Source organism: Tursiops truncatus, chromosome 10, assembly GCF_011762595.2.
Source record: "Tursiops truncatus isolate mTurTru1 chromosome 10, mTurTru1.mat.Y, whole genome shotgun sequence".
In the NCBI taxonomy this organism is placed as follows: Eukaryota; Metazoa; Chordata; class Mammalia; order Artiodactyla; family Delphinidae; genus Tursiops; species Tursiops truncatus.
Window position 1 is genome coordinate 23,983,543 of NC_047043.1, and position 20,550 is coordinate 24,004,092.

General features: G+C 40.8%; 2 protein-coding genes across 4 annotated transcripts in view; one reads left to right on the forward strand and one right to left on the reverse strand.

The window, feature by feature from the left end:
* Nucleotides 1-3,372: 3,372 nt before the first annotated feature.
* Nucleotides 3,373-8,092, forward strand: LOC101336089 (HLA class II histocompatibility antigen, DR alpha chain). Its single transcript, XM_019949740.3, has 5 exons — nucleotides 3,373-3,531; nucleotides 5,576-5,821; nucleotides 6,263-6,544; nucleotides 6,844-7,009; nucleotides 7,682-8,092. Exons 1-4 carry the CDS (start codon nucleotides 3,453-3,455, stop codon nucleotides 6,996-6,998), a joined length of 762 nt encoding a protein of 253 aa, XP_019805299.2. The 5' UTR covers nucleotides 3,373-3,452; the 3' UTR covers nucleotides 6,999-7,009; nucleotides 7,682-8,092.
* A 9,255-nt stretch (nucleotides 8,093-17,347) lies between these two features.
* LOC101336370 (DLA class II histocompatibility antigen, DR-1 beta chain) overlaps nucleotides 17,348-20,550 on the reverse strand; it is an 85,966-nt gene continuing 82,763 nt past the window's right edge. For all 3 annotated transcript variants that reach the window (XM_073810600.1, XM_073810601.1, XM_033864089.2), the window contains 4 exons: nucleotides 19,328-19,609; nucleotides 18,461-18,571; nucleotides 17,969-17,992; nucleotides 17,348-17,686 (listed from right to left, as the gene is read on the reverse strand). In XM_073810600.1, coding sequence (XP_073666701.1) covers nucleotides 17,673-17,686; nucleotides 17,969-17,992; nucleotides 18,461-18,571; nucleotides 19,328-19,609 — 431 coding nt within the window. In that variant the 3' untranslated portion in view covers nucleotides 17,348-17,672. The remainder of the gene's footprint in view (nucleotides 17,687-17,968; nucleotides 17,993-18,460; nucleotides 18,572-19,327; nucleotides 19,610-20,550) is intronic.

Genomic DNA, 20,550 nt, shown 5'->3' on the forward strand with positions numbered 1-20,550 from the left:
CCAAGTTCAGCCTATTAGAAGAGACAAGAAAATTGGGAATTATACAACAATCTGACTCTAGATGCTCAAATCATAACAATGGGGCCTGTGGAAATATTCTGAGATGTGGATTTGAAGTTTCCAACCCCTCTCCCCACGTGTGTGTGTGTGTGTGTGTGTGTGTGTGTGTGTCTGCAATTCCTTATTTACAAAAGCTACACAAAGAAAAGTGATTTCGCACCCCTGAGAGCCTGTACAAACTCAGGCCTTTGAAACATCAGATTTCAAGTGGAGGTAAAGAAAAAAATGAATCAAACTCTCAAACTCTCATCCTCCCAGGGTAGAGATGAGCCCAAACACCACGGACCCCTTTATTCACACAGGACATCTTAGGAAGGTCCATTAACCCATCATCCCAGCACATTTGTTGATGTCATCAGTTGGCAGTTTTCAGTCTGACACAGGTTTTTTTCAGCAGATTAGCCTTTGCCCCCTCTCAGGATGGAGAGGAGACATGATAGAGAACAAGGAGAGTTTTTTACATGGGGACCTGGGGAGGAAATGCCTAGATCAATATCCTCAAAGATCCTCTGGTAGGAAGTCCTCAGCAGGAGAAATACCATGAAGACTCTGAGTGCTACAGGGAAAAGGAGGGAAAGGCAGATAAGGAAGGGGCTGGAGGCTCTCAGAGCTCAAACCACACAAACATGAAGCAAAGAGGTCCCAGACTTGACCTGGGTCCAAGGAGAAAGCGATCTCATTTCCAAGCCCTCGCCTTTTACTCCAAAATAACATTTTCTCTGGTTCTATGTTTGGACTGTGGGGAGAACCCGAGTGAACTATGGGGGAAATAGAGATACAGAGCTAGAGGTAGAGAGATATATTTGCATTTAGTAGTTTTTTTTTAATTCCTATTTGCTTCTATGGTCTTGTCTGTATAGTAGGGAATAAAACCAAGAATATTACATTTCCCAGGCTCTCCCTACCCCCGGTTTCTGAATGTGGTCTACATTCTGCCAGTGAAACTTAGGAGTGTGAGATTCGGGAAGCAGAGACAGGCTGAAGGTTTCTCAGGTCGTGGATACAAGGGTTCACAGACAGGGATCTTGTGTTGGCAGCATCCTTGTGTTCCCAAGACATTCCTTCCCCCTGAGCTCTAAAGGAGCCATGATGTCAGCAGTGGCTCCTACAGGTCCCTCCCTCTCAAAGTTAGGGGTCTGTACTGACTTGTGCTCCTCCAGGCTTCCAAAAGTTTGGAGGTGTAATTCCCTATAATAGAGTAGAATTGTAATAAATAATCCCATTTAGGGTGTCCTCAGGGATTTCTACTTCCTGAATGAACTCTGACTAGTACAGAGGCTCCTCGCCTTTTAACGTTACCGAGACAACCTCATTCAGGTGCCCTCAGAAATTCCCTCAAACACACAGGAAGTTAGGGGTCAGGAGGAAATAGGGAACCATGATTAATGTCCAAATAGAAACTTCTTTCTCATCACAGAGAAAGGGAACTCAAAGTCTATTCTAAAGACTCCCCAGTTTAGTAATCTCATGAGGAGAACCAATCAGTGTTTTAGGACTAAACGACATCATAAGTTGCTGAGCAACATCTTGGGTTGAAGGTGCTATTACAACATGTAGAACACAGAGACATATATAGTCTCTGAGTTTACTGTACATATATTGAGCATCTTGTAAGAACAAGGCATTATGGCAGCCAGCAAAGGGCAAGCACAGAAAAATTATATTGGTTAGGTGTGATTAGAGGAGGTTAGGATAGAGGAGATGACAAACCTAAATTATAGGATCAGACTCTCAGCAGAGACTGATACTGTAAGTCTCCTCTGGCCCATTCCAGTGCCTCCAGGACACACAGTCCTCAACAATTTTAGGGCAGAACTGTGTGTGCGTCCTCCCAGGCACCCAGAAGTCAGGATCAGAGGATGTTCAAAGCCCTTAGATACCGGCTTCCCTGGTGGCACAGTGGTTGAGAGTCCGCCTGCTGATGCAGGGGACACGGGTTTGTGCCCCGGTCTGGGAAGATCCCACATGCCACGGAGCGGCTGGGCCCGTGAGCCGTGGTCGCTGGGCCTGCGCGTCCGGAGCCTGTGCTCTGCAACAGGAGAGGCCACAACAGTGAGAGGCCCGCGTACCGCAAAAAAAAAAAAAAAAAAAAAAAAAAAAAAAGCCCTTAGATACAATCCAAAAATCAGCCATGTGTAGAGTCTTGGCTTTTCTGAACTGGGAGGGGAGTAGTAGGGCAGGATGAGACCTCAGCAGTGTAGAAAACACTGTGGAAAACCCACCCTAAGTATATGTGTCATGACTGATCTTCAAGAGTAAACTCACCATCTCATGAGCCGCCGCACTGCCAGGTCTCTCCTCCTTGGAAGTATTTGGATTCCAGCCCTTTCTAGGGTTGGTTTAACACTTTCCTTTCTGTTTTGCTATATTTTCAAAAAATGAGGGTCAGTCAACATGTGCTAACTTTCAGTATTCTCAACAGTGAACATCAAGATAAATTCTTTGAATCAGAACTTTCATCATGAGGAAGTAATGGTAAAGCCCTCCTACCGGTTGTTATCTCTAGTCTTCCAGGTAAAATAAGCTCTGCCCCATTTACTCTCTTTATTCATCTATCTGATTCTTCAGGAAAGGTATGTGCCCAAAAGTCTTTTCCAATCTCAGGACATATTTAAGGTAATGGGAGTTAGGAATATGTTTCCCCCTTTCCGGTCTACTATCTCCAGTAACCACTACCTACGTTCCAAGGTGTAGCTTTCCATACATCTCCAGCTTTGGGAGTGTTGGAACTCAGAGTTTCTCTTCTGATGTTCTCCTGAACTGTCAGGGATCCCAAACTCTTGGGTAGAGTTGGCCACCTTGGAGTCTAGGACACTGGAGGGAGCCTGAAGCAGTAAGAGGCGCCTTAAGGGCAGCTCTATCACCCAACACTGCCAAGATTCAGGCATTCCTCATAGCCTGACCATTTACCTTCCTTTTAGATGAACTACTGTCCCTTAAATAAATTCCCCGGCTGTCACAGCACAGAGACATGATCTGCCACTAACTCTTATCTTAGGATATTTCCATTGATTCTATTCTCACTAATGTGCTTCAGGCAGATCCATTTCTGGCACTTGGATTGGGATGGAAGAGTCTCTGAGTGATTGCCCATCATTCTTGAAAACTCGATTCTTTTGTTCTTTTTGTTTGGTTGTGAGTTTGTTTGATTGATTAAGAAGTTCCTTTTCATCTAATGAACAAAGCATCACCTTTCCTGGACCCTTTGCAAAAGTCCATCCCTTAGCAACAGCAGTGTCATATCAAATGATTTTTCTGATTGGCTGCAGCTCAACTGATTTTAAATTTTAATCAGTCAGGCTCTGAAACCCTACATTCTCTTTACTTGTATTCCAGTCTGTTGTGACCCACCTTGAGCTCTACTGACCCTCATCGAGACACCTAAAAAGAAAATGGCCATAATTGGAGTCCCAATACCAGGATTTTTCATCATTGTCCTGATAAGCCTTCAGGAATCATGGGCTATCACAGGTAAGTGCTGAAAGAATCAAAAGTAGGGATAAATAAGTTCTGAGAGCATCGGAGAAGTGAACTATGGACATTTGAAAGACAATCTTTGGAGTGAAAAAGAAGAGTGACAGGTATTTTCTCGGTCTAACTCTAATGTTATAATAAATTGTAGTTAGAAGAGTTCTCTGCTCACCAGCAATTGAAGTAAAATTTAGATTAGAGAAGCAAAACTCAATTGTATACTGATTAATACTATTGACTTTGATATAAGCCAAACTTTCAGGGAAATATTTTCTGACAGGCATTAACAAGATACCTTTCTGCTCTTTAACTTTTCATTCCTGGAAAATTAGTAAAAATTAAAAACCTCATGTAATTTCATGAGGATTAAATCAGAAAAAAGTATGAGATTTCTTGGCACCTGTTCTTAACTATTTTTGCCACGGTAGCTATCTTTTGGCCTGTCAATTCTGTCAGTCTATTTGGAGCATAGACATTATACTAAAGATCACTAGAAAGGAAAATCACCAAAAAGCAACCATTCACCCAAGGGAGGGGGAAGGGCAGCCATGCTGATATGAATTGCATTTAATTTACTGTCTCTTGGGATGGTGATAACCCCAGTTACAGTGGATCTCAAAAGGATCTTTGGTCGCTGTAACTTAGTAATATTCTTAAGAGAGTAGAAAAATTGAGTAAGGAAGTGAAGTGTCTGATATTACTCTCTACCATCTCCAGAGCAAATATTGTGCCGTTGTGAAGGTGTATTGTGAAAAAACATTCTTCGCCCAGAGTGACCCCCAAAGAAGGTGGCAGGTAGACTGGAAATAAGTAAAGTAATAACCTAGCTCCAAGACCCATGATGACAGTATAGGTTTCTATTGCCCAGAAAGAGCCACATACAAGGATGCCTTCCAGGAAAGATAGCTTCCCTTGGAGCTAAAAGAGGAAGTTACAATGTGTGTGTGTGTGTGTGTGTGTGTGTGTGTGTGTGTGTGTGTAGCTGCAAATGCTAAATAAATCCCTAGGTTTATCAATATACAGTCAGATTTTAAAACCCACCGCTCATTTACATGCACCACAGAGGCAGCATACTCTTCAATTGTAGCTTTCTTATTTCAAGTCCATTATTCCCTTGGTGTAGATTATTCTCACTATCAACCATAATAGAATATGTCCCTCGATGACAGTCTCAATCTAAAGATCTTTAAGGTGCAAGGGAATGTTGGTGAGGTCAATCCAAATATAGTACTTCCCTCAGAGGGATGCAGGGTGTGGGTGTGGATACAGGAAAGTGAGTGCACCACAATGCTACAAGGTCTCAAACTTAATTATTTGGGTACCACAATCTCCAGTCATATAGTCCATGGGTCTGGCCCTTAAACATAAAGCAGTTTCTGATGCTAAAGTACTTGTTGTAATCCCGATGATATACTAAGAAATTACTTAAAACTAGTCTCATTTCATCTTAAAAACAAACCCAACATGGAAGCAAAACCACAGTAGAATATAATGGGAAAACTACATATAAATAGATAAAGTAATCTACTCAAGATCACTAGGTAGCTGAATGAGAATTTGAGATTTAATTTGATTCCAGAGTTCAAACCCAACCTTTTAAACATTGTTTCTCTCTTCTTAGAGTTATGGTGCTCTGAGACATGCCCTGGGATTCTGGCTTAAATTATTTAATTCCTAGGTCAAGAGAGTGAGAGAACATTTCTCTCCTAGGGGCTACTGCTGAAATTCTAAAGAGGGAATCATTTCTCAGGCAGTAACATAGAGACAAACAAAAGCTTCATGAGACTCTAGTTTTTCAGCCCTCATTTCCTCAATCCACACTCTCTACATTGAACCTTTGCTTGTCCACTCCCAGCTCTGTTGTACACGAATGTCCTTCACCCAGGCCTCATCTTCCCACTCATCCCTACTCTCCATCACTCCTCCTTTCCACTTGGCCCTCTCTTTCCACTACCCCTGCCCACATGTGTGTGTCTCACATCCTGGGTCCTTCTTTAACTCTCTCTCCTGGTTCCCACCCTAATTCCCTTTCTTGTCTTTTCAGAGGATCACGTGATCATCCAGGCTGAGTTCTCTCTGTCCCCTTATCAATCAAACGAGTTTATGTTTGACTTTGATGGTGATGAGATTTTCCACGTGGATATGGAAAAGAAGGAGACAGTGTGGCGGCTTAAAGAATTTGGAAATTTTGCCAGCTTTCAGGCTCAGGGTGCATTGGCCAATATGGCTGTGGGAAGAGCCAACCTGGACATCTTGATAAAGCGCTCCAACCACACCCCAAACACCAATGGTAACTCTCTCTGCTGCACTCCTAGGCTTGGGAATTGTAGCTTTAAATAGATACTTCAGCTCTTTGTGTTATGTTACTGTGACTGCCTTTCCCTCCCAGGGACCTGTTCTTGCCATATGCAAGCTCCAAATTCTCATGCCACCAGCCCAAGAACTTTATGAGTTTGTTTCTTTCTTGATGTGCTCACATCTCGTCTCTAGCATCTACAGTCTCTCATAAAGTCATTGCCCTGAATCCATGCCGGGGAAGCCAGGAATGAGGTCCTTGGGTATCTTACACCTCAATGTTGGTTCCCATTCATGGGGGAGGGTATCAGAGCTGGGTATCTGAGACCATGACACAGATTCTCAGGGCACAATTTCAATTGCTTTTTCAGCCTTGGTGGGAGGGGGAAGGGCAGGGTTAAACAGGGAAGGCTAATTTCTGTCACCTGTCCCCCAGTACCTCCAGAAGTGACTGTGCTCTCAAACACCCCTGTGGAACTGGGAGAGCCCAACATCCTCATCTGTTTCATCAACAAGTTTTCTCCACCAGTGATCAATGTCACATGGCTTCAAAATGGCAAACCTGTCACCACAGGAGTGTCAGAGACAGTCTTCCTGCCCAGGAATGACCACCTTTTCCGCAAGTTTCACTACCTCCCCTTCGTGCCCTCAGCCGAGGATGTCTATGACTGCAAGGTGGAGCACTGGGGTTTGGAGGAGCCTCTTCTCAAGCACTGGGGTAAGAACCATCCTTCAATCTCCTGTATTTTATGGTTTTCTCCTGTGATGCATGTGTCTGGCCCTTTGGGGCCACAAGTCCCCTAACTGTTTCATAACAGCTGCTCCAATTCCTGTTCCTGGTCTCCCATTGCTCAGCTTTCCCCACTTGTAATCTGTAATTCCCTTAATACGTCATCCTGTCTTCCTCTTATTTAGTTGATGAAAAAATATTCTTTTGACTAAGTACCCTATATTTTGTCCTAAGTGCTGCTCCCTACCACATGCATTACTTCTGTACTCTGATTTATTTTTCCCCAGAGTATGAAGCTCCAACCCCCCTCACAGAGACCACAGAGAACGCCGTGTGTGCCCTGGGCCTGGTTGTGGCTCTGGTGGGCATCATTGTTGGGACGATCTTCATCATCAAGGGTGTGCGCAAAGGCAGCACTGTTGAACACCGAGGGCCTCTGTGAGGCACCTGCAGGTGGGTTTGATGTGGTCAGAGGAAGACATATATGGAATGATCCAGAGGAAGGAAACAGAGTGAGGGAAAGGACATGTGATGCCTTTAAGGGAAAACAAGTGCAAAAGTCATGGCCCTTGATTTATCTTTGCTGGACAAAATCAGACATTGCCGTCATCTGATATTCCAAAGCCTCACAGTCCTATGTCCCTTTCCATACATGTGCCCCTAAAACCACACCTCCTGTCTTAGAACTTATCTCCAGTGCCTAAAATAATTGTTTCACATTAGAATACTGAGTCCTGTGATCTGGGAAAGTCAACTTCAAGATTAAGACTCTTCCTGGCTTATATTTCCTGAGCAGGATATCTGTTCTGAAGCATTTCCAGAGCTTCACTCTTTGGGGTTTAGGGTAGATTCATTGTGTGAAGTGGAAATCTCTTGGAGGCCAAAGCCTGTTTTTGCCCCTCCATTCTGAAAAATAGTGTCAGAAGGTCTAAGAGAAAGTAAAGCATGGTCTGGTCATTCATGCTTACTTGGAAGGTTTGAAAGGTTGTATTTACAACAGGTCACACAAATACTGAGAGACTGTTCCAAAGTCAAAGGATTAAAGGTGAAGAGGAAGGAATCTGAAGGTGAGAGCTCAAAATATTCATCTTAAACTCTATAGTAACTGTGTGTGTCCTGCTACAGGTAATGGACTTTGTTAAAGAGAAGATCGGTGAAGATATTTCTGCTTTAATAGCTTTACAAACCCGGCAGTACTCCGATTTTTCACCTCGGTGACAGCAACCATCCTTCAGCACTTCCCAACCCTTTAGCTACTCTAAGAGTAAAGACGCCTTCTACAATCTCCAAAATTCTAATGTCTAGTTATTTCCTGTCTATTGCTCCTTCTTGTATTGGCTTTCCCTCCATTTTCCACTGTCTTTTTATTATCACCATGTAATGCCTTTGGAATAGAGCCCATAGGATCCTTTCTCTGCTATGGAACCTTTTGAATGTTCTATGGGCTATCTCTTGTAAACTTATTATTTTGAGTTTCTTCTGACTGCAATTGTGATTTTTCTGAATACAATAAACTTTGAGTCGGTCTTCAGTGGAGTTTTTGGTATCTGAGCCAATTCTTCATGGTGGCTGGGGAGTATATGTGATCCTTTCATCCTGAAATGTCTGAATGTTAAATGTATCTTATAGGCTCTGTAGTTAATCAGAAATAGCCTGGTTCATTAGGACTCAAGTCCATTCAGAGGATCTTCCAGCAATCCAGTTGCTGTGGTCTGGTCCTCATATAGAAAACCCTAGAGTAGGGTTTATTTGTTGAGAGATGACTTAGCAACAGGTTCATAATCTGGTTTGGATTCTTCAGCCTCCAAATCAATGAGATATCTGGATCTTCAGGAGAGTGAATCTTAAATCCTAAGGAAGACTTCTGATAATGGATGAGACAGATGGTGGGGAACAGATGGTGGTGGAGCAGTGAGCAGAATAGAGGAGCGTTCATATACATAACAGGATATCCAAATCAACACCACGCATTTTAGACTTAAGGAGGCATGAGATTGACATTACCATTTTCTTCTTTTTTTTTAACATCTTTATTGGACTATAATTGTTTTACAATGTTGTGTTGGTTTATGCTGTATAACAAAGTGAATCAGCTATACATACACATATATCTCCAAACCCCCTCCTTCTTGCATCTCCCTCCCACCCTCCCTATCCCACGCCTCTAGGTGGTCACAAAACACACAGCTGATCTCCCTGTGCTATGTAGCTGCTTCCCACTAGCTATCTATTTTACATTTGGTAGTGTATATATATTAATACCACTCTCTCACTTCATCCCAGCTTACCCTTCCCCCTCCCTGTGTCCTCAAGTCTATTCTCTATGCCTGTGTCTTTATTCCTGTCCTGTCCCTAGATTCATAGGAAGCATTTTTATTTTTTTTTATTCCATATATATGTGTTGTGTTAGCATGCTGTACTTGTTTTTCTCTTTCTGACTTACTTCACTCTGTATGACAGACACTAGGTCCATCCACCTCACTACAAATAACTCAATTTTGTTTCTTTTTATGGCTGAGTAATATTCCATTGTATATTTGTGCCACATCTTCTTTATCCATTCATCTGTCGATGGACACCTAGATTGCTTCCATGTTCTGGCTATTGTAAATAGTGCTGCAGTGAACATTGTGGTACATGACTCTTTTTGAATTAATGTTTTCTCAGGGTATATGCCCAGTAGTGGGATTGCTGGGTCATATGGTAGTACTACTTTTAGTTTTTTAAGGAACATCCATACTGTCCTCCATAGTGGCTGTATCAATTTACATTCCCACCAACAGTGCAAGAGGGTTCCCTTTTCTCCACACCCTCTCCAGCATTTATTGTCTGTACATTTTTTGATGATGGCCATTCTGACCAGTGTAAGCTGATACCTCATTGTAGTTTTGATTTGCATTTCTCTGATGATTAGTGATGTTGAGCATCCTTTCATGTGTTTGTTGGCAATCTGTATATCTTCTTTGGAGAAATGTCTGTTTAGGTCTTCTGCCCATTTGTGGATTGGGTTGTTTGTTTTTTTGATATTGAGCTGCATGAGCTGCTTGTATATTTTGGAGGTTAATCCTTGGTCAGTTGCTTCATTTGCAAATATTTTCACCCATTCTGAGGGTTGTCTTTTCGTCTTGTTTATGGTTTCCTGTGCTGTGCAAAAGCTTTTAAGTTTCATGAGATCCCATTTGTTTATTTTTTTTAATTTTCATTTCTCTAGGAGGTGGATCATAAAGGATCTTGCTGTGATTTATGTCATAGAGTGTTCTGCCTGTGTTGTCCTCTAAGAGTTTGATAGTGTCTGGCCTTACATTTAGGCCTTTAATCCATTTTGAGTTTATCTTTGTGTGTGGTGTTAGGAAGTGTTCTAATTTCATTCTTTTACATGTAGCTGTCCAGTTTTCCCAGCACCACTTACTGAAGAGGTTGTCTTTTCTCCATTGTATATTCTTGCCTCCTTTATCAAAGGTAACATGATCATATGTGCGTGGGTTTATCTCCGGGCTTTCTATCCTGTTCCATTGATCTATATTTCTGTTTTTGTGCCAGTACCATACTCTCTCGATTACTGTACTTTGTAGTATAGTCTGAAATCAGGGATCCTGACTCCTCCAGCTCCATTTTTTTTCCTCAAGATTGCTTTGGCTATTCAGGGTCTTTTGTGTTTCCATACAAATTGTGAAATTTTTTGTTCTAGTTCTATGAAAAATGCCATTGGTATTTTGATAGGGATTGCATTAAATCTATAGATTGCTTTGGGTAGTAGAGTCATTTTCCCAATGTTGATTCTTCCAATCCAAGAACATGGTATATCTTTCCATCTGTTTGTATCATCTTTAATTTCTTTCATCAGTTTCTTATAGTTTTCTGTATACAGGTCTTTTGTCTCCTTAGGTAGGTTTATTCCTAGGTATTTATTATTTTTGTTGCAATGGTAAATGGGAGTGTTTCCTTAAGTTCTCTTTCAGAATTTTCATCATTGGTGTATAGGAATGCAAGAGATTTCTGTGCATTACTTTTGTATCCTGCTACTTTACCAAATTCATTGATTAGCTCTAGTAGTTCTCTGGTAGCATCTTTAGGATTCTTTATGTATAATATCATGTCATCTGCAAACAGTGACAGTTTTACTTCCTCTTTTCCGATTTGGATTCCTTTTATTTCTTTTTCTTCTCTGATTACTATGGCTAAAACTTCCAAAACTATGTTGAATAATAGTGGTGAAAGTGTGCAACCCTGTCTTTTTCCTGATCTTAGATGAAATGGTTTTAGTTTTTCACCATTGAGAACAATGTTGGCTGTGGGTTTGTCACATACGGCCTTTATTATGTTGAGGTAAGTTCCCTCTATGCCTACTTTCTGGAGGGTTTTTATCATAAATGGGTGTTGAACTTATTAAAAGCTTTTTCTGCATCTCCTAAGATTATCATATGGTTTTTATCCTTCTATTTGTTAATATGGGTTATCACACTGATTGATTTGTATGTATTGAAGAATTCTTGCATTCACTGGATAAAGCCCACTTGATCGTGGTGTATGATCCTTTTAATGTGCTGCTGGATTCTGTCTGCTAGTATTTTGTTGAGGATTTTTGCATCTATGTTCATCAGTGATATTGGCCCTTAGTTTTCTTTCTTTGTGACATCTTTCTCTGGTTTTGGTATCAAGGTGATGGTGACCTTGTAGAATGAGTTTGGGAGTGTTCCTCCCTCTGCTATATTTTGGAAGAGTTTGAAAAGGATAGGTGTTAGCTCTTCTCTAAATGTTTAATAGAATTTGCCTGTGAATCCATCTGGTTCTGGGCTTTTGTTTGTTGGAAGATTTTAAATCATAGTTTCAATTTCAGTGCTTGTGATTGGTCTGTTTATATTTTCTATTTCTTCCTGGTTCAGTCTCGAAAGGTTGTGCTTTTCTAAGAATTTGTCCATTTCTTCCAGGTTGTCCATTTTACTGGCATATAGTTGCTTGTAGTAATCTCTCATGATCTTTTGTATTTCTGCAATGTCAGTTGTTACTTCTCCTTTTCCATTTCTAATTCTGCTGATTTGTGTCTTCTCCCTTTTTTCCTTGATGAGACTAGGTAATGGTTTATCAATTTTGTTTATCTTCTCAAAGAACCAGCTTTTAGTTTTATTGATCTTTGCTATTGTTTCCTTCATTTCTTTTCCATTCATTTCTGATCTGATCTTTATGATTTCTTTCCTTCTGCTAACTACAGGGGTTTTTGCTCTTCTTTCTCTAATCGCTTTAGGTGTAAGGTTAGGTTGCTTATTTGAGATTTTTCTTGTTTCTTGAGGTAGGATTGTATTGCTATAAACTTCCCTCTTAGAACTGCTTTTCCTGCATCCCATAGGTTTTGGGTCATTGTGTTTTCATTGTCATCTGTTTCTAGGTATTTTTTGATTTCCTCTTTGATTTTTTCAGTGATCTCTTAGTTAACTTTTTGTAGTGTATTGTTTAGCCTTCATGTGTTTGTATTTTTTCAGCTTTTTTCCTGTAATTGATATCTAGTCTCATAGCATTCTGGTCAGAAAAGATACTTGATACGATTTCAATTTTCTTAAATTTACCAAAGCTTGATTTGTGACCCAAGATATGATCTATCCTGGAGAATGTTCCATGAGCACTTGTGAAGAAAGTGTATTCTGTTGTTTTTGATGGAATGTCTTATAAATAATCAATTTAGTCCATCTTGTTTAATGTGTCATTTAAAGCTTGTGTTTCCTTATTTATTTTCATTTTGGTTGATCTGTCCATTCGTGAAAGTGGGGTGTTAAAGTCCCCTGCTATGATTGTGTTACTGTCGATTTCCCCTTTTATGGCTGTTAGCATTTGCCTTATGTATTGAGGTGCTATGTTGGGTGCATAAATATTTACAACTTATGGATTGATCCATTGATCATTATGTAGTGTCCTTCTTTGTCTCTTGTAATAGTGTTTATTTTAAAGTCTATTTTGTCTTATATGAGAATTGCTACTCCAGCTTTCTTTTGAGTTCCACTTGCATGGAATATCTTTTTCCATTCCCTCACTTTCAGTCTGTATGTATCCCTAGGTCTGAAGTGGGTCTCTTGTAGACAGCGTATATACGGGTCTTGTTTTTGTATCCATTCAGCCAGTCTATGTCTTTTGGTGGGAGCATTTAATCCATTTACATTTAAGGTAATTATTGATATCTATGTTCCTATTACCATATTCTTAATTGTTTTGGGTTTGTTTTTGTAGGTCTTTTCCCTCTCTGTGTTTCCTGCCTAGAAAAGTTCCTTTAGCATTTGTTGCAAAGCTGGTTTGGTGGTGCTGAATTCTCTTTGCTTTTGCTTGTCTGTAAAGGTTTTAATTTCTCTGTCGAATCTGAATGAGATCTTTGCTGGGTAGAGTAACCTTGGTTGTAGGTTTTTCCCTTTCATCACTTTACCCATTTTCTTAACTTAGACTGAAACTAATTTTTATCACATTGAGTTATTATGAAAATTTCAAATTAAAATGCAAGCAAAATAGTTAGATATCATGCTTAGTGATATTATAAATTCCATTAGTTTTCTTCAAAATTTTTACAGCCTTTTGATAAAAATCTAAGGGAAGCAAAATTAAAATAAGCCAAACAAGCACAAATCATGGCAGCATGACCTTGAAGGGTAGCAGAATATGCCACCACACAATATGCCTCTTTGGCATAAGGATTATTTTGACCTCACAGGTGGTTTTAGATAATAGAATTTAAATTACTTGTTGGCCACAGGAGTCTGCAATACCAAATATCTCCTGTGAATACCTCTGGTATTATAGAAACTCAAATACAAAAAATTATTAAGGCACTTGGCTAAAAGAGACTAGTGCCTCTTCGTGTACATTCTTTTATTTATTTGGTACAGAATGGTTTGGTTCATGGGGCCTATGAATAGATGCCTATTTCAGCCCCTTGGTATTTTCCTTCTGATAGCCATCATTGTTGACTCCCTGACGAGCTGTGTTCTCTCAAGGGTTTTATAGGTGTTCACAGCACCATTAATACATCAGATTGTCTCACTGTGCTTTGAGAAAGAGAAACAAGATGAACAATGAGATGAAAGCGAAAACCTTCTTCAAAAGTGATTTCATAACCTGTAAGTTTCACAGTGAAACAAGTCACCCTGATGATAACTGAGTGTGCTAATAACAAACACATGAGAGGATGACCAAAAGGGGGGAATTGCTGAAGTAATTACACAAGGAGGCCATTAGACTGAGATGGCTTGAATACCTTGGTAGCCTGCATAAGCAAACCCAAACCCAAGCCAGATCTAATATCCGTTAATGCACTCGTATCCCAGAAAATGAATTTAAGAGCAACCAGTCACAAACACCCAACTAGGCTTTTGCAAGTAAGGCGGCCACTTAAGTTATAGCCAATCAAATAATTTCCTTTCTTTCCTACTGCCTCATTTTTATAAAAGTCTTTCCCACAGCTTATGTTGATGGAGTGCTCCTAACCACTTTCAGTTTGGCACTGCTGGATTTGAGTTGATATTCCCTCAAATAAAGTCTTGAAAAAAATTTGGTGGGTCTCAGTTTACCAGATTATAAATGATATTGTATACTTAATTTTTGTTTAATGCCTTCATTGCCATATATAGAATACAAATCGATTTTTTGGGTTGATTTTGAATTCTGCAACCTTGATGAACTTTCTTATTAGTTGTAGCAGTGGGGTTTTTTTTGAGGGGGGAAAGCATTCCTTGGAATCAAGAAAATGATACCATTTGCAATAGCATCCAAAAATGTCAATTATCAAGGAATAAATCTAATAAAAGATGAGTGAGATTTCTATAGTGGAAACTACAAATCATCATTAAGAGAAATTAATAGAACTACATAAATGATGAGAATACAAAATTTGGAGATCGATCATAAGAGTAAATATTTTAAAGATGTCAGTTCTCTCTAAATTAATCCAAATTCAGTAAAAATCTCATTAACATCATGGCAAGGAATTTTGTTTGCTGGCTTTCTTGCTAGTTTTGTTTTGTTTCTTCACTGTTTTGGGGTTTTCTTGGTGGTGGTGGTGGTGGTGGTGGTGGTGGTGGTGTGGGAGGATTGCCAAGCTGAATTTAAAAATTCACATGTAAATACTATAGTCTTAGATTAGCCAAAAACATTTTGAAAAAAAAAACTGGAAGAAATTCAGCACAAGATAATGAAAGCTATATGAGTTAACATTGTGTGATATATTAATTGATATAGTGTAGTGTTGGCTCAAGTATAGACAAACTGCACAACAGAACAAAAGAGAAATTCTAGAAACAGATCCCCTCACAAATGCAATGCTCTGGTCTATGGTGACACTGCAGAGCAATGGGGGAAAGATGGTCTTTTCAATAAATGCTGCTAGGTCGTCTGAAAGTCCTTTTAAGGAAATTTAATGTGACACCTACTCAAATTTCAATAAAAACCAATTTCAGATGGATTGGAAAAATTTAGTAAGATTTAACATTGAAGCAAACGGGGCCTTGGATTTCAATTGACAGATGATCTAAATTTCTTTACCAGATGTACCACTATACAGATTGTCTTTTTTTTTTTTTTTTTTGCAGCCTGCGGGCTTCTCACTGTTGTGGCCTCTCCCGTTGCGGAGCACAGGCTCCGAACGCGCAGACTCAGCGGCCATGGCTCACGGGCCCAGCCGCTGCACAGCATGTGGGGTCTTCCCAGACCGGGGCACGAACCCGTGTCCCCTGCATCGGCAGGTGGACTCTCAACCGCTGCGCCTCCAGGGAAGCCCCCAGATTGTCTATTTTGAGTCAGTTTTGGTAAATTATATGGGGTAGATTAAAGAAGGGTACAAATTATTTGCATTTATCTCATGGAGACGTAGATTGTATATCCCCTCCCCTTAAATCTGGACTGACCCTGTACTCACTTAGACCATTATAATGTGATGGAAATTACTCCACACAAGTTCTGAGGCTAAGTTTGAAGAAGTCTTGTAGCTTTTACTTTCCTTTCTCGGGAGTCCTGAGGCATCAGGCTTGTCTTCACAGCTGATGGGACCACATAGCCCACGTTAGAGGCACTGGAACTTCATGCAGAGGGAGAGAGTGTCTCAGTGTCCCAGATGAGCCTCCAGAGGACCCCAGCCCCAGCTACTGTCTGACTGCAGCCATGTGAGAGACCCTCCATGGAAACCACCCACTAAGTTCAACCAACTCTTAGAATTGTGAAAACTCATCAAATAGCTACAGTTTTAAGTCACTAAGTTTGGGGATGATTTGTTACACAGAAATAGATCATGAAATTTAGCGTTTTTCAATGAATTTCATCTAAAATATCAAATCTACTGGCATAAAATTCTTTATAATATCTTCTTAGTATCTTTTTAATGCCTGTAGGATCTTTAGGCATATTATCTTTTACATTCCAGGTGTTAATAATTTGTAATTTAGATTTTTTTCTGCTTTAGCAATCTTGCAGGTGATTTATTTAAAAAGTGAAAGAAAACCTTCTAGTTTTGTTAATTTTCTTTATTATACATTTATTTTCAATTGTATTAATTTTCTCTTTTACCTTTATTATTTCCTTTCCTCTATTTTTCAAGTTAAATTTACTTTTCCTAGATGCTTAAGATAAAAGTTTAGGTCTCGGGCTTCCCTGGTGGCGCAGTGGTTGAGGGTCCGCCTGCCGATGCAGGGGACATGGGTTCGTGCCCCGGTCCGGGAGGATCCCACATGCCGTGGAGCGGCTGGGCCCGTGAGCCGTGGCCGCTGAGCCTGCGCGTCCGGAGCCTGTGCTCCGCAACGGGAGATGCCACAGCAGTGAGAGGCCCGCGTACCGCAAAAAAAAAAGTTTAGGTCTCTGATTTTTATATATTTTTCCTTTCATAATATAAGCATTTAAATCTATAAATTTCCCTCTGGAGATTCCTTGGGTTGCATATCACATGTACTGAAAATCTATTTTAACATTCCCGTAGTTTTCTAATTTCTCATCTGATTTATTCTTTGATAAGCCATGGATTATCTAGAAGTGTATTACTTCATTTCCCAAAACCGGCTACTATCTCAGCTAAATATTCCTGATTACAGAATACAGAAAACTCAAGATAAAACAGAGAATGAAGCAAAGAAACCTACCAGACCCACATGTGACCAAAATTCAGGAATAAAAATAAAAACAATTATTGAAAACCTCTTGTTGGGGCTCAGGGAAGGCTGTTCCCAAATATGCCACAATGGCATATTGATTATTTTGAACTAGTTACTTAAGAAATGGCCAATGCAAGAGGGACACTCTGACCCTCCTTCTGTCTCCCTGAAAGCAGGAAATAATCTCTCATGTGAAAGACGTACTCCCTGCATCTGGAGGTATGACACACTTATCACCATTCAGACCAAGAAACCTATATAAACAAACCTTGTTGCATCTTTAATTTGTTGATACTACCTCAAGCCCAAACTTTGGTTAGATTCTTCACTATTAGAGCACCCAAAACCTAAGTTTCTTTGTCCTGTCAATTACTCACAAACTTATTGTTTCTTTGTCTAAAAAGCATAAAAGCTACCTGCTTTGGCCACTTCTTAGGTCCTATTTCTAGAGACCTCCATGCACGTGAATTAAAATTTGTTTCTTTTTCTCTTGCTAAACTGTCTTGCATCAATTTTATTAATAGTCTAGCCACAGGAACTCAGGAAGGATAGAGAGGGAAATTCTCACCCTCCCGCTGCCCACCCTCCCCACCAGACACTCCCTTTCTCTCCCTCTCTCTCTCTCTCTCTCTCCCTCTTTTCGTTTTTGCCTACGTTTTTCCTTGAAGCTCTATCAGGCAGATGCTTCTCACTCCACGTTTATTTGAGCAAAACTTTGTAAAGAAATGTGGGTTAAAGATGTGTTCACATGAAAGGGAGGCCATAAGGCTTCAATATAAAAGGGACCAGGAAAGAATGAAGATAGGATACTGCTTTCAGTATTCCAGATTTCCAGGTCAAGGGGCAGGGGCTGAGGAAGCCATCAGGGAGGAGATTTTCTGCAGGAGCAAACCAGATCTTGAGAAAGTACTCTCTTTGTGGATTAAAAGCCCAACAGGAAACACTTTCATGCTGCAAAGTAGCTAAGCCAGAAGGTTCTTTCTCTTATGAGCGTCATTATCTTCACTTCAGTTTAGGAGTCCTGCAAAAGACAGAAGATAGCGTTGTTTTTACTACAAGCTAATTCTACAAGCAGCTTCTTTCCCCCTCTCCCAGGGTCTCATGTTAAAGCAGTATTGCAAGAAGGGGGAAAAAAAATTCCTAGATCTCCCTGAGCCAAAGCTACTTTAGAGAACTGGCCTTTTGTTAAGTGGCCAGAAGAAGTTTAGAATTCAAAGTCTTTCCCATTATGTCTGTCTTGTCTTCTCTACAACCAGTTCTAGGAGACCAAATCTATCTCTAAAAGAGGATTAAAGGGCATTACCTGTTGGCTGAAGTCCAGAGTGTCCTGGGAAAGAGAAGAGAAGATATATATTTAAAGGATATGGAAGGAATTCTGTCCCCAGCCCCAGGCCCCCACCTGATATATCTCTACCCCACAACATATATCCCCTAATGCCAGGGTAGACAGGAGAGCAGACACTAGGAGCATGTGATCCATGAAATTTCTGTCACACAAATCCAGTGTAATTTCATCAGCCTTTGTGTCTCTTCCCGCATTTGCCCCAGGATCTCCACCCAAAATCTCCATGCATGTTAACTCTTCTTTTATCTCTACAGGCCATCACCTCTTATTTTTCAACCATAAGTAACCATGAACTGTTGATTTCTGGATTTCCGGAAATTTGAGGTCAATAAAGGGGAAATAAAAGTTTTACACAGGGTCACTGATACACAGCGAACAAACTTGAGCAAAACCATCTTTCTTCCTCCAAAAAAGTCTGTGGGGCATCTCAGCTGCCAACAGGTTCCTTACCTTTCTGATTCCTGAAGTAGATGAACAGCCCCACCCCAAGGAAGAGCAGACCCAGAACAAAGGCCCCGATTCCACTCAGCATCTTGCTCTGAGCAGATTCAGACTGTGCCCCTGAGAAAAGAAGCTAGTTTTAGTGATTCTTATCCCAAATCCAACTTCTCTAATTGAGATTTTGAGATTGAGATATTTGAGAACGGGGAAAGAAGGATGCCCTGGAAGAACTAGATTGACTGGGCATTTCTGGAAAAGAGGTTAAAAATACAGAGTAGCTACAAGGTTAAGACATTGAACCCATTTAAATATCACAGCCCTGACGTAAGGCCATGACTACAACATCTGATGGGTGAGGACCCTGGGGCTGAATGAGGTTAAGGAGCTTGTCTAGGGTGACAGAGCTAATAAAAGGCAGAACTGAGGTTGGACTCCCCTCATGTCAGGAAGGTCCCTATATTGTAGAGGATGTGCCCCTTCTCAGATCACAGGGAACATCTCAGAGAAACAGTGTCAGAAGCACAAGCCCAGCCTGAGGCAGAAGACTGGTGCCCAGGGCCATGTAGTGACCATGACCTGAGATTTCATGGAGGCTCAAAACAGGGACACCTCTTTTCTGCATGTCAGGCAGAATTGCCTCCCAGGGGGTGTAGGTACTTGTAGAAGATATCATAGGATATCTGTAAACTATCAGAGGATTTCTATCACAGGATATTATAAGGTTCCTGTGATATCCTCAATAATAACCTCAGCTGAAGGAGAGGAGAACACAGAGCAAATGAACACATGCTGTGGGAGAGGAGAAACCTGTCACTCAGGGGTAAGCAAGCCCCTCCTTGGTAGGTGAGGAACTTATGAGGCCAGAAAGCTTCTCACTCCATTCCACTGTGACAGGGCTGGTCTGGCTGGGGTGCTCCACGTGGCAGGTGTAGACCTCTCCACTCTGAGGGACTGTTTCAAGCATCACCATGGTCTGGAAGGTCCAGTCTCCATTAGGGATCAGGCCTGTGGAGACCACCCCCGCCTCCTCTTCCTGGCCGTTCCGGAACCACCTGACTTCAATGTGGCCTGGATAGAAACCATTCACAGAGCAGACCAGGAGGTTGTGGTGCTGCAGGGGCTGTGTCTTTGCAGGATACACAGTCACTGTAGGTGCCACTAGGAGAGAAAAAGGTAGAGGGGATAAGTGAGGGAGACAGAGTAAGTCTCATTGGTTGGCTGCCTTTCTGCCCCCAGTCTCCAGTCTCCGGCAGGCCTCCCTGAAAGCTGGCTATGTAGCCCAACAGAAATTAGTGCCATAAGACTTGACTTTAATGCTTACAGTATGGGCCCATTAGATCTGACAGATGTTCAGGAAATTTGTTTTCTATTGTTTTGTTTTTCATAGCATGAAAGAGTTATTCATTGTTGAATTGATGTGTTTACAAATCTTTGCACAGTATATAGTGTATTATTAATAGCATGATTTCTGGAGCCAGGGTGCCTGAGTTCAAATCCAGGCTCTGCCTCCTACTGATTGATCCTAGGTGAGTTTTAAAATTCCTCTGTGCATCAGGTTGCTCACCTGTAAACGGGGATAATAATACTAACTTACCTCTTAGGGTTATGTGAGGATTAATGTACCTGAAGTATGTGAAACGATGGCTGGAACTTAGTCTTTAATATATGTTAGCTATTTACTATCTTCATTTACTTGGAGAGAAAATATGACTCAAAGCAGTGTGGATAAATTAGAGGGCAGCTTGGGGTAGATGGGGAGACAAGATAAAATCCTGGGAATGCTACACTCACATCTTAGAACACTACAGAAAGGGTTCTACCCTGGGAAGCAGGAATAGACAAAGGTGACTCTTGAACTCTGAGTTGAGTTCCAAGGAAAGAATGATTCCTGAAGGGGAGAGAAAGGACCAAGTAAAGTCACTCATTAAAAAAAACAAACAAACAAAACCAAAACAAAAGCTTATTATTACACTCAGCTGATCAATTCTTCTGCTTTGCAAAACAAGCAGATCTATTACTGGAATTGTATCATTTTACAATTGTCTTTCTTTTTAAGCTGGCATTTCAGTTCAGGGCAGGGTCTGAGACTCATTAATATG

Bases quoted from the DNA above. Each gene is read 5' to 3' on its own strand.
- LOC101336089 (XM_019949740.3), top strand. From the start codon at position 3,453: ATGGCCATAATTGGAGTCCCAATACCAGGATTTTTCATCATTGTCCTG. The intron at 3,532-5,575 runs GTAAGTGCTGAA...TTGTCTTTTCAG, and splicing joins GGAATCATGGGCTATCACAG to AGGATCACGTGATCATCCAG. The intron at 5,822-6,262 runs GTAACTCTCTCT...CCTGTCCCCCAG, and splicing joins CCACACCCCAAACACCAATG to TACCTCCAGAAGTGACTGTG.